This window comes from Carassius gibelio, chromosome B1 (genome assembly GCF_023724105.1).
Source record: "Carassius gibelio isolate Cgi1373 ecotype wild population from Czech Republic chromosome B1, carGib1.2-hapl.c, whole genome shotgun sequence".
In the NCBI taxonomy this organism is placed as follows: domain Eukaryota; kingdom Metazoa; phylum Chordata; class Actinopteri; order Cypriniformes; family Cyprinidae; genus Carassius; species Carassius gibelio.
The window spans coordinates 36,172,896-36,187,144 of NC_068396.1; the positions used below are offsets into that span (position 1 = coordinate 36,172,896).

The window sequence follows — 14,249 nt, forward strand, 5'->3', positions numbered from 1 at the left end:
AACGATCAGGTCATGCCTCCCCAGGGACTGGCCGTCCACTGCATTGTGATGGGCTGCAATGGCAGCCACATACACTTTCAGGGTGGAGGGTGACAGCCCACGCTCCAACCTTTCTTGCAGGAAAGAAAGCACGACTCTGACCGGGCATCTTTGGGGGTCTTCTCCCGTCCAGAAGCCACACATGGAGGTTCCAGAGATCTGGACACGGGTGCCAAGCCCCTGAGAGAGAAGGTCCCTACTCAGGGGGATGCGCCAGGGAGGGGCTGTCAGGAGGAGCATGAGTTCCGAAAACCAGGTCCGGGTGGGCCAGTAAGGCGCAACCAACAGGACCTGTTCCTCGTCCTCCCTGACCTTGCACAGTGTCTGTGCGAGCAGGCTCACTGGGAAACGCATACTTGTGTAAAGCCCGAGGCCAGCTGTGTGCCACTGCATCTGTGCCCAGGGGGGCCTGGGACAGGGAATAGTACAGCTGGCAGTGGGAGGACTCATGGGAAGCAAACAGGTCTACCTGGGCTTCCCCGAATCAACTCCAGATCAGCTGGACCGTCTGGGGATGGAGTCACCATTCTCCGGGGAAAATGAGCTGTCGTGAGAGCGCGTCGGCTGCATGAGTGAGCTCCCCCGGGATGTGGATAGCGCGCAGCGACTTGAGCCGCGTCTGACTCCAGAGGAGGAGATGACGGGCGAGTTGAGACATGCGACGTGATCGCAGACCGCCCTGTCCGTGCGGACCAACACGTGCTTGTCCAGCAACAGCGGATGAAACCGACGTAAAGATAGATGCACTGCCAGCAACTCCAGACAGTTGATGTGCCAAAGCAGTCAAGGTCCTGTCCAGGACCCTGAAGCTGCCTGCCCGGTGCATGTCACGCCCCAGCTCGAGTTGGAGGCATCTGTTGTGACAACAACATGCCGGGACACTTGTTCTAAGGGCATGCCGGTCTGTAGAAAGGCAAGGTCCGACCAGGGGCTGAATCGGCGGTGACACATCGGTGGTGATGGTGACAAGAGGTGTACCGCGGCGCCATGCCCATCTCGGGACTCGGGAGTGCAACCAGTGCTGAAGTGGCCTCATATGGAGCAACCCTAGCGGCGTGACTGTGGCTGCGGATGCCATATGCCCCAGGAGCCTCTGAAAGTGTTTCAGTGGTACCACTGTCCTGCCTCTGAAGGAACTCAGGCAGTTCAGCACTGACTGGGCACGCTCGCTGGTGAGCTGTGCCGTCATACTCACCGAGTCTAACTCCATACCGAGATAAGAGATTCACTGCACAGGGGAGAGCTTGCTCTTCTCTCGGTTGACATGAAGCCCCAACTGACTGAGGTGCCAGAGCACCAAGTCCCTGTGATCGCACAACTGCTCTCGGGACCATGCCATAATGAGCCAGTCATCGAGATAGTTGAGGATCCTGACGCCCACTTCCCAGAGTGGGGCAAGGGCGCCCTCTGCGAGCTTAGTGAAGACACGGGGGACAGGTAGAGCTCGAAGGGGAGGACCTTGTACTTCTATGCCTGGCCCTCGAATGCAAACGGCAGAAAGGGGCTGTGGTGAGGGAGGATCGAGACATGAAAGTACGCGTCTTTCAGGTCGATCGCTGCAAACCAGTCCTGGGGCTGAACGCATTTGAGAATGCATTTCTGCGTCAGCATCTTGAACGGGAGCTTGTGCAGGGCCCGATTCAAGACTTGCAGATCCAGGATAGGCCAAAGGCCACCGCTTTTCTCGGGTACGATGAAGAAAGGGCTGTGAAACCCCGCCCTCATCTAGGCTGGAGGGACCGGCTCAATTGCATCCTTCACCAGCAGGACAGCAATCTCCTCGCGCAAGACAGAGGCATCCCGGACTGCCACCAAAGTCTCGAGGATGCCATTGAACTTGGGAGGTCGCCGGGCGAATTGAATCGCGTAACCGAGTCGGACCGTCCGAATGAGCCAGCGTGACGGGTCACGTCGGGGCAAGATGTGCTGGATGGCCTCAGTCTGCTTTTGCACCGCCGAGAACTGCTGGGCAAAGTCTTTGACCGTGTCGCTGATCAGGCCTGCCTGGGAGACGGGAGCATTGAGAAAGCAGGCTTTGGTCGACATTTCTCAGCTCGGCCAGGGTCAGCCAGAGATGGCGCTCCTGGACCACCAGCGTGGACATCGCCTTCCTGAGGGACCGTGCCGTGACCTTCATTGCCCTTAAGGCGAAATCAGTCGCTGTGCGCAGTTCCTGCATCAACCTCGGGTTGGTTCTACCCTCGTGCATTTGTTAAAGCCTTGGCTTGCTGAGTTTGCAGGACAGCCATGGCATGCAGGGCAGAGGCAGCTTGGCTCACAGCACTGTAAGCCTTGGTAGCAAGCGCGGCCGACAGCTTACAGGCCTTGGGTGAGAGGCGCGGACTATTCCTCCCAGTGGCGGCCTTTTGCGGACACAAGTGCACCGCAATCGCACTCTCCTGCTGGGGAATGTCAACGCACCCCTAGCTGCCCCGCCATCGAGGGTAGTGAGGATGGAGGAACGAAATGATCTGCTTCAGGCCGTAAAAATGGCCCATCCACGACTACATCATGTGAACATGTGAACCACGCTCTACACCGAGAATCAATCAAACAGCCATGAGCACTCAGGGCTGGGCAGTGCATTCACCCCCATCCTGATGTTTACAGCTGCCCGGGCAAGCACGGCTGTCAACTCTGGGTCCAATTCGGCAGTGGCAACAACACCCGAGGGGGGCAGCCCCGCCAAATCTTCATCCACAGAGGTCAACAGCACATCCCCGATGCTGCAATCGACATCTGATCCCCGGCGGCAAACTGAATGACCTGTTGGGACTGCCATAAGACAGCCCAGCAAAATCACCCAACAGCTGCACAGGACAAACACTGCGGAAGGGGTAAGAGGTCCGTGGGGCGTGGCCCGGCGGAGAAGCTCTCACTGTCACCTTCAAATCTCCCAGACCACTAGCCGTCGGTCCTCTGCTCGTGACAGAGAAACCGGAACGGGTAGTGACAGAGGGGTCTGCTCCTTTCCCTTTAAGAAAGGAGAGACACGTTCGCAGCGCTGCCATGGTCACACACGCAGTGCGTGCATGAACCATCCACGAACGCGCCTTCAGCGTGCTGAATGCCCAGACACGGAAGACAACGATTGTGGCCGTTGTCAGAGAACAGAAAACGACCGCATCCAGAAGGACGCGGACGAAACGCCATCTTAAAAAAGACCCGAATTGTCCACGATTTGCTCTTTTAGGAAATCTGCTCTCTTGGTTGAAGCGCCCAGGGGAATCGCTGAAAGGGACACCGCTGTTTGCACCGTACCGCCAACCAGAACAGCTTCCCGACACAGCAGATGAATGGCTTTGTGGAGTATAACAGCTTTCATACAACCACTCGGCTCCGAAGCAAAAATCTAATGAGTGGATGCACCTGTTGCCCTATTTATACCCGATGACACGGGGAGTGGCTCAGGTATGTTAAATCCACTAGCCAATTTTAATTGGCATTTTCTCTTAAACTCAGAGATGATTGGCCTCCCAAGTGAGACCCCATATGTTGTTCGACATAACTCGTAGTGACCGACAGATAGGGAACTAAGTGTTACCTTATTTATTATTGTTATTTATTTATTTATTTATTTATTTTTTGAACAGTGCACTATATTATTTATGAATTAAACAAGATCAATAAATGCTGTAAAAATTTATTTGTTAGTTTCTAAAACATAACGCATTGATTACCTTAAGTTAAGTTAAGTTTCAGTGCAGATCTACTGGGCAGTGACTAACACAATAGAAAATGTTCATACTACCAAAAAACAGAATTAACCACAACTCAAAGTCATTAATCTTGAGAAAAGATTAATGTCTCTGTTACTTTGGAAGTTTTACTATCTCAACACGGAAATAAAAGTTTTTTTTGGTTGTAGTGCATTAATTTGTGGTTTACACATAGATCTATTTTAAATCAAAGCATTGACACTGTAGATTCATTTTCAATAAAGTGAAGTAGAATATATTTTCTCTTACTTTGCTTCAATGTCGACTGTCAGACTCTGATCACCCACATAGAAGAATGACTTGCTGGGCTTTAATTTGACTTCAAATGTTGGAAGTACTAAAACCACACCAGACAAACAAATAAATAAATGAAAAATTACTTATCAAATCTTACACAACAAGATTTTGTTGACTAAGGTCTTACCATATTCTTTGACCTCAAAGTCTGCAGTAAACTTCTTCTGAGGAGTGTTTGAGAACAGTGTGATAATCTTCCAGATCCCAGGACTGAAACAAACAGAACACATCCAGAATCATGCACATGAAAACAGGGGATAACGTACCTTAAACAGAGTTTTTCTGCTGCTTATTGATAAATGATTAAATATTGTCCCAAAGCAGACACCATATACTGTACAAATAAAGCACAAATATATCTATATATATATATATATATATATATATGAATAGCTTCATTCCTGATATTGTTTTACACACCTGGCAATCTCAGGAATGAGATATTTTCCGGACTTCATTCCTTTGACTGGAAATATCTTCTCTGATGAAATTGTGATGCCTTGAGGATTCTTCAGAAACACAGAAATCAGCATTAACACAAATAATGCTCATACAGATGAAATGTCATTAATGAGAGTGTTGGTGTGTGTGTGTGTGTGTGAAACAACAGTGTTTACCATGATTTCCACTGTGATTCCCGACTGACTGAGTGGTTCCAGGTTGGGCGTCAAAGAGAAAATCCTGTACTGAACTGCAAAAGAGGCCAAAGCAGAAACTGGAACACTTTGTTTGAAAGTTTAATGTATTATGATTGTGGTTGTTGTTGTGTGTTAAATGTGTTAAAAATTGCACCATCAATAGTTCACAATATCTAACAACTAGAACAGTATAATAACGTATCTTGTATTCCAACATATAATATGTTTTTTTAAAACTTAGCTTCAAATTTGACACATTTTAAACTTAGCTTCAGATTTGACACAATGTAATTCATAGTCACTTAAAGACTTTCTTCATACAAAATAATTTCAGTTTAAAAATTAAATTAAAACCTCATCCTTTTAAAAAGTAAATACACCCATTTTGTGGAACCACCCAGAGGCCACTGACACTCCAGATGTGCTACTGTAAATTTGAATTGCTAGTATATTGTGCACATGCACTAGGGATGTCAATGAGCAATGTCATTAAGCAGTTTAATTTTAGGCTGCATGCAGCTTATGCACAAAACATGTGCAAGCAGCTGTGAGTGACGTGACGGGGCTAAAACATTTGGAAAAGTATTCACTAACATACAATTTACACATGTAATGTGATCCAAACTTTAAAAGTACATTAAAACAGAAACAATACAAAGTTCTTTTGTATTGAAAATGTACACACAATCTATATGATCTCATGCTGAAGAAACACATTTCAAATTCACATTGTGCATTCAAGGGATACTCCACCCCTAAATAAACATTTTGTCATTAATGACTTACCCCCATGTCATTCCAAACTAGTGGTTGCATGACTAGTGATTTCTGCTAGTCGATTTCTTATAAAAAAAAAATAAAAAAAAACACTTTAGTTACTTGACTACTTGGGGTTCATGTTACTGTAAATGAAAATACATTAAATAGTTCTTATCAATAAATGCATATTAATTCATAGCCTTGTGCAACAATTGCATACGTAAATTATGTTCAGAAGGTGAACGGAGCTTTTACGGGTTTGGAACGACATGGGGGTAAGTGATTAACCCTAAATCAGGCAACATGACCCACGAGTCACATAGTTTTTATTGTCTTTTTTGGGGCATAAAAACACTTTATTAAATCCTTTTATAATTTATCAATGCCTGGTCTTTTTCAAGTTTGCTGGGCACATGCTTCAAGTTTTCAGTGATCTATTAGTCAGCCTGATCTAAATCCAACAAGGCTGCCAGTGGTGGAGAACATTCAGATTTTGAGGTAGGTAATTATGTATAAAACTTACTTTTCTTTTGGAAAAAAAAAAAAATATATATATTACTGCTAATATTAATTCTGAGCATTGTCTTAGGGTGCTGAAGAAAAAAAAAATTAGTCATATGTTGTTTATGTTATTATTTAGCACGCTTTGAAATGTATGTGACTCCTGAGTCACGTTGCCTGTTTAGGGTATAAAAAAGAGAGCATTGGGTATATTGAGAATATACGTAACACTATACAAAATTTAAATGGTTGTAATTTAAGAATGTTTTGGAATATAGACATAAGTTTGGTCTTATTTAAAAAAGAAAAAGTAACTTCAAAAAACAATTACATTTACTGTAAATCAAATGTACTCTAAATATTTTATATAAAATATATATTTTACAAAATAATTTTTACTATAAAATTACTATCATATCAAAGTCATATGTCTAATCAATTTGTGTTCTAAATTTTAATTTGATATCCCAAAATTTAACTTCCCAAGAGATTTTTAGGCGTTGTACCAAAAATAGCCACTGGGTGTTTTTTATGCATTCTCCTGTATCAAATTTATACATTTCAGTCTCAATATCAAAAAACTGTTGGCAGATGGGACCGTGAGACTCAGAACTTTCCGATGATATGTGTTTTGTCAAGATGAGAAAAGTTTTTTTTATAGAGTAGTTCAAATAAATTGTGTAATAAAAAACCTGACACCACCCACTAGGTGAGGAGCTTGCTAAAATAAATGAATGACTTGGTCCTTTTTTTATACCCTAATCAGGCAACGTGACCTGGGAGTCACAACTCATAAAATCCAAAATTTATAAAATATTTCTAAAATTATTTTGGATATGTTTTACTTAAGCTCAGATGATATAAAAAATGACATGCAAATATTTGTTGCTTATCATTTTCCACTCTTGCCTGTTTAAGGGTTAAATACAAAATGTTAATTTTGGGTGAGTACACAGCAAAATCTCCAGTGTTAATTTAACACTCTGAGTGTGGACACACATAAACACTGAAGCAGTGTTAAAAGTAACACTGAAGCAGAGTTGAAGTTAATGAGATAATTAAGAAGTTAATTGAGTTATGATTGAGCATTATTAAAGACACCTGATGTTAACAAGCAGAATCAACAAATGAGAAAATCTAAATTTGTGTGTCACCATTATACTGGTCAGTGTTTGCTTTAGTTGGGACCTTGACCCTTCAGTTGTTAACTTTTGATTTTGTGTGGCAACTGAGTTAAAACATACAGAAGGACCAGAGCAAAGTGGCATTGATTGTGGTTTTAAACTATTGTCATGGAGTGACCTGAAGGTCTGAGTTGTGATTTCTTTATTGCGTGTATAAATTAGGTGAAAGATAAATAGATTCAGCATTCTTTGACATAATACGAAATGTTTTTTTTTTTTGTTAATTTAGTTCTACATAATATATATATATATATATATATATATATATATATATATATATATATATATATATATATATATATATATATATTAGGGCTGTCAAAAATATTGCGTTAATGAGGTTAATTAGTTGTTTGTCGTTAATTACGTCAAATTTTTTAACGCATTTCACGCATGCGCAGTGTGACAAATTATTCAGGGCAGGAAAGTCTCGTCGATCTCAGAATTCTCAAGATAGTAAAAAACAGCGGCGAGCGCCGCGATGAAAATTCCGAAGAAGCTTAAGGTTTTACCCGAGTTACTCTCAAATACATTCATGCCAAGCTCGATAAAGAGAGACGACTTTGGTACGCTGGAGCTTCTTCCTGTAATAGCGTCCTGTGTTTCACACTGCGCATGCGCAGAACGCCTACATGCAATGCAGCGAAAAGCATATGCATTTTTACTTGGTTTTACTGGCACTTGAAGCCTTCAGAACGTGAAAATATCGATCCTAAAGTATTGTGGCAGAGCAAATGAACACCTCCCAAAAGTGTGCCCAGAGTGCAGAGGGCGCATGTTTGTGTTTCTGAGTTCATTCTTTTGAGTTTCTCTATGCATAATTTCATAGATATGTGGCTATATTTAACCACTGGTTCACCTAAAACTCTTACACTATCTGTAGTTAAATGGCATGGTTTGATATAGTGCTCAGGTAAATTTGATCTAAGTAAATGTTAAACTTTTGAAATCCAGAAAAAAAGAACCACATATTGATGAATCAATACATGAAAATTATGTATCTGTGTCCTGTTATTTATCTTTTGGTATGCATTTCAGAAAAAAAAATGGTTAGGATTCAGGTGTAGTTGCAAATAGTGATTAATCATGATTAATCCACTGAAAATTCTGATTAATTTGATTAAACATTTTAATCATTTGACAGCCCTTATATATATATATATATATATATATATATTTAGCCTAGACACACAGACATCAATAATTAACGTGAGCATTACTACAATGGTGACCATCAAAAAAAAAGCATGTTGTAGCCAATAAAAATTTATCCATGGCTCCCATCATGTATTGCGGCATGAATAAATTATGAACTGAATTGTCATTGTAACATTTTATTCTAAATATATTTTATTTATCACAAGCCAAGATTCCAACTAAAACAAACACTGATCACTATAATGGTGATACACAAATTGTGATTTTCTGGTTTGGTGATTCTGCTTGTTAACATCAGGTGTCTTTAATAATGCTCAATCATAACTCAATTAACTTCTTAATTACCTCATTAACTTCAACTCCGATTCAGTGTTGTAACACTGCTTCAGAGTTTATATGAGTCCTAACTCAGAGTGTTAAATTAACACTGGGGATTTTGCTGTGTATCCCTTTAATGCTCTCTATATTTATATATACATAAAAAAATGCTATCACTTAATCATACCTGTGCTAGCAGGGGTGTAGATGGGTTTGTCTGTTTGTACAAAAATATATCCAGACTGGAATGAGAGCAGGACCTCTTTCTCCAGAATGGTGGATGGAAACTGAGCTTGTAGATACACATACTGCTTCTCCAGAGGATCGTCGGAGAAGTAGTCCTGATCATCAGGGATCTAAACAACGGGAAATGAATTAGTCCCCTGCCAGTTTAGAACAAATTAAAAGGCATTTTACAAATCAAATAGTTTAAACCGTACAAGAGACATCACATATATGCCAACACAAGTAAAAAGGTATATCAAAGTGATGTCACCTTTATATCTTCAAGGATTTGGAAGTTGTTCTCTGGAGTCAGTCTCACTGATCGAGACAGTATCTCCTTGTCTTTTTTGGGGTGGTTCTTAACTATGATCTTCACTTCAAAAGCTACTCCAGTGTAATCCTGAGCCTCCACAAACACTTTCTCAGAGGAGCCCACCCTCAGCAAGTTAGGAGCTGACAGAACAAATCTGAGGATATAAAATCAGAGCATTTGAGAACAGATCAATTAATGCCTCCATGAACAAACAGTGTTTGATACTCACAGCGGTTGACATAGTGTGAGAAGCGGTGAGGAGAGAAGAACCACAGTCAGAAGTAGTAGCTTCACCTCCATCCTGACTGTGTGTCTCTTTCTGTGAGTGTCTGTGAACCCGCAGTAGCTCAGATTTATACCTGCCTCCACGACCCTGAGTCCAAACTGTTCTCTCTGTTTGTCACTCCTCTTCCCATCATGGCGATTAGGCAACACATTTGGGAAGGGGTGGATCTCCAGTCATCGTATACAATATTGTTTATTGCTATTTTTTTTGCGTGTGTGTGAGAAAAACAAATAAAAAAAAAAAAACTAAGTGATGAAGCTGTGCATCCCTATATAATTTAAATGTCTCCTAATATTATTTAATCACATTAATACTATTGTTTTATCTTATTTATTATGTATGTTATTATGCAACCCATATGCACATGAAACCAAACAATTACATATTCAGACTATTATGCTTGCAGCTCACAAATGTACTGAACTAGAGGCATAACTGTCTGTTTTACATGAATACGTTTGCATTCCAAAAGTCCTAAATAATACAATTCCCTAATTATTTTTTTACAGAACAAAATGTAAACTGTATGTCTGAAATGCATCGCACTTTCCATAATGACCTACGGAATATTAAATAAATGTTGTGATGTCAAAATGTTGTGGAACTGAGTGTAGTTTTGTGTAACAGACAGGAGACTTATAAAGAGCTTGAATAATTAATTTCAGTTGCTTTAAGAATCAGAATGATTTCCTGTAAATGATTACACTTGTTGGGTAAATTCAACCTTTGGTAAATTGGCAGCTGCTCTGTTGATCTTTTAGGGATCCAGAGAACTATTGAACAGAAGGCCTAAATTGTCAATAAAAATGATGGTGGTGTTGTAAGCTGTGCTTAAATGAGATTTGCTGAACAAATTTTAACTTGACTAACAACATCATCTTTCCTCTAGAATTCATATACACGTTATTATTACTTTTTTATTCAAATAAATGTTAACAATAATTAGGAAAGTGGGTCTTTCTAATCTCAGGTTGCTCCAGTGAGAATGTCACTGTCAGTAGAGGAGAAGTGAGTAAACATTTTGTTAAACATCTTTAACAAACAACTGTAGCATTTTTATTATGTGCTTTTATGAGCCCTATATATATATATATATATATATATATATATATATATATATATATATATATATATATATATATATATATATATATACATATATATATATATACACACACACACACACAGCAAAATCTCCAGTGTTAATTTAACACTCTGAGTGTGGACTCATATAAACACTGGAGCAGTGTTAAAAGTAACACTGAAGCAGAGTTGAAGTTAATGAGATAATTAAGAAGTTAATTGAGTTATGATTGACCATTGGAGACACCTGATGTTAACAAGCAGACTCACCAAACGAGAAAATCACAATTTGTGTGTCACCATTATAGTGATCAGTGTTTGCTTTAGTTGGGATCTTGCCAAGAGCAAAAATCATCGAATGGTGATAATTATGTTTTAATATAATCATTGCTTGACCTTAATCATTGAGCTAATTTACATTCTCTTCTTTTTGATTGTAACTTTTTTAAAAGCTTTGATTCCACAACTAAATAGTCTGTATTTTCTATACATTTTGTAGGCATCTCTTGTGATTGTGTTATTCAGAATTTTTTTTTTTTTTTTTTTTTTTTTTTTATAGAGTTTTAATTTTAGGCACACACAGATAATAAGAGTCAGAATATGAATCTCAACAACAGTGACAAACAAAAATTCACATAAAAACAGCAAAAATAAAATATAGTTAGAATAAAAAGTCAAAAAGACAGTTATCACAGGAATAAATTATAATTTAAAGTATAATCAATTTAAAAACAATTATTTTAAATTGTAATAATATATCACAATATTACATTTTTTCTGTATTTTTGATCAAATAAATGCAGGCTTGATGAGCAGAAGAAACTTATTTCAAAAACATTAAAAATAGTAATGTTTCCAAACTTTTGGTCCGTACTATATATATATAGCCTATATAGATAGCTTAATGCTATGATTTCACTATATTAATGAGCTGACCCTCACAAAAACACTGTGCTGGTCAGTATCACTAAATAAACACTTAAAGTTATCAGGATTTGTATAGCCCTTTAAAAAACTTTGCTATGATGATAATTATATTGACATTTAATTTTTTAATAAATTTTTCACTTTATGAGATTGAATATATAAGTAAATTATCAACTTATAATAATTCAATGGTTCTACCAATGCAAAGAGTCCATTACAACTATTACAGCAAAAGATGAAACCTGAAAAAAAATAAATAAAATAAAAGTAAATAAATAATAATAATAATAATCATTAATGTCAACTTCATGTCTGCTAACCTACAACAGGTCTCCCATTTGATATTCATTTTGAAGTTAACTATATTTTGAATAATAATAATTTATTATTATTATTATTATTATTATTATTATTCTGTAAGTGATGTAGGCAATTTAGGGATGAGTTAGTGTGAACGCGCGCTTTGGACAAAGAGTTTCGTGAGAGGAACAGGTAGAGCGAGTTGACGCGCTTCCGGACGCAGGTGAGAGAGCAGCTGTCATGAGCGCGTGGATGAAAAAGAAAAGCGACTGCCTCGCGTTCTTCGCTTGGACGCTGCGGTCTTGATCTTTTGAGACTGAAAAATAATCACAATAACAGTTCATCCGCGGGAAACACATCAGTTTCTCAGGTAAGCTGAGTTTCTCTTTCAGTCGGGTGGTTGTTCGTGTTTTGAAAGCAGCTCGTCAAACCGGCTTCTCCACCGGCATTCCGTGACTGACTGACTGACTGACTCATCTGATAAAGCTCACCTCACTCCAACCCAGCCGCTGCTTGCTTAGTACATGACTTCCAAACTCGGAATTTAAATAATCTGTGAAGAATTGATCATCAGTAACGAAAGTTCCATATAAAGCAACTAGGTGTATAGTTCGGCAGTGTATTGAAGAATACCCTGGTATTATCGTGCTTGAGGGATGTAATGTGAGGTATGTCTAAATTAACCTTTGTTTCTTAGGATCTTAAATAGTTCGTTATAAATCTCAGGAGACATGTTGGATATAGTTTTGTAAATTAAATCTTGTTTGTGTATGAATTCACCAGGACTCACTTTAGAAAGCTGGTTAAGCTCTGAAAACACCACTTGTGGTCATTATGTAATTTATATACGTCAGTTGTTGTTGTAATTTAATAGTTTGTTAGTCTTGTTGACTTTTTTACTCCTGAAATGTGAAAGAAAGAAAAACAATATATAGCTTATAGTTTAACACTTACTGTTTGACTATAATTTATTAAAAATATATAAACATCACCATCCTGATAGGGACCAACATTTTCTTATGCTGCATTTATGCTTCTTTGTGTGTGTGTGTGTGTGTGTGTGTGTTTACCCCCCCAAAAAGTAAATTCTGTCTGTGTGACTTGTTTTGAAGAATTATACTTGTTAAAATGAATAAACACTGACGTTTTCAGAAAAACAACATTAGTAAATAGCATCATGTGCTGTATTTACAGGTCTTTCAGAGTCAAAATTAGTTAAGGACACCAGTTTAGTTCATTTACTGAAAGCCATACAGCTTTGGTACGGCTTCACAGTGAGTTCAGCTGTGTGTTATGTGTTTTTTTGTGGATGTCCTTGTAGTTAGTTGTATGTTAGTGTTCTTCGAGACTAATAATTAACCCCGTCAGTCCACAGCCGAACAGTAGACTCTTTTGAAATGATCTTCTCATCTGAGAATGTGTTTGTGAACTCTAGGAATTTACCTCTTGCTTTTATCTTCCTCCTCCACTAGGTTAAAGTTCCCTTCCAAAATGTAAAAGCGTGACCACTGTGTAGTCACAATTAACCAGGTACTTTGCTCACACACACACACACATGCGGATACTCACATCTTGTGTCTTCTTGAACGGACAGTCACACAGATATTCTCAGTGTGTGTTTGTGTTCACATGTGCCTGTTAGGAGCATCATGAGTTTGGAGAGCGCGTCGGCCCTGTTCATGCCGGTGTTGTTCCTGCTGGCTCTGGTCTTGGTTCTGTTCTCGTGCGTCCTCCGTAAGAGGCAGAAGATGGAGGGATCATACCAGCCCGGTGCGGAGGAGCGCAAACAGGCCAGGAACCACAGAGCCGAGAGACCCGGGCTCGCTCTCCCGCTGCCCAAAGAGGAGAGACTGATCTGAACGATGCTGAAAGCCCACCACAGAACTTTCATTGTAACTTAATATTGATATTTATGTGGAGTCCACACACGTGTGCAGTCCTGACAACCAAGTGAAGGATCATGGATGGAGAACCTATGAAGTGGTGGTGGGTATTCATCTGACATTTTTGAAAGAATGGCGAGAATGCTTTCACTTCACAATGCACTGCTAATGCTGACAAATCCATTCAAGTATGCATGAAGAGGTTTTGCTATCACACTTGGGATCACACTTGGGATAACTGAAGACAATAGGAAGTGCATTCATCAAAAATAAAATAGAAGCCAGAATGGTTTACAAGGAGAGCCAAAGTTTGACTTCACCTGTACTTTGTTTACTCACCTGAGAGTCTTTATGAAGGAGCCACATGGCAGCTTTACCTCCAAAATAGTTTACCATTGTAATACTGAATACTTTAAATGGCTTAAATGTGAATGTTATGGTGCAGGTAATTTATTTTGTTTATTTGTATTTTTTTTGGAGAGAAAAATATATACTGCACAAATGTTGTTTTGTATTAGATTAGCATTTCTGTAATATCTGTAACACATCCATATTTTTTGATCCTAACGTGATGAAGTGACTGTGTATGATTAATTAAAATGCATCTGTGAGTAAACAA

General features: G+C 39.4%; 1 protein-coding gene and 1 long non-coding RNA gene across 2 annotated transcripts in view; one reads left to right on the forward strand and one right to left on the reverse strand.

The window, feature by feature from the left end:
- LOC127948620 (complement C3) overlaps positions 1-9,547 on the reverse strand; it is a 39,613-nt gene extending 30,066 nt beyond the window's left edge. Inside the window, exons 1-7 of the mRNA XM_052545191.1 lie at positions 9,381-9,547; positions 9,110-9,305; positions 8,801-8,969; positions 4,673-4,746; positions 4,476-4,564; positions 4,183-4,265; positions 4,008-4,095 (exon numbers count right to left, since the gene is read on the reverse strand). Of these exons, the coding sequence (XP_052401151.1) occupies positions 4,008-4,095; positions 4,183-4,265; positions 4,476-4,564; positions 4,673-4,746; positions 8,801-8,969; positions 9,110-9,305; positions 9,381-9,451 (770 nt within the window). The 5' untranslated portion in view covers positions 9,452-9,547. The remainder of the gene's footprint in view (positions 1-4,007; positions 4,096-4,182; positions 4,266-4,475; positions 4,565-4,672; positions 4,747-8,800; positions 8,970-9,109; positions 9,306-9,380) is intronic.
- Positions 9,548-11,942: 2,395 nt separating this feature from the next.
- Positions 11,943-14,249, forward strand: LOC127948623 (uncharacterized). The gene is made up of 3 exons (XR_008152132.1): positions 11,943-12,117; positions 13,220-13,277; positions 13,393-14,249. It is a non-coding gene; the product is annotated as an uncharacterized LOC127948623 (long non-coding RNA).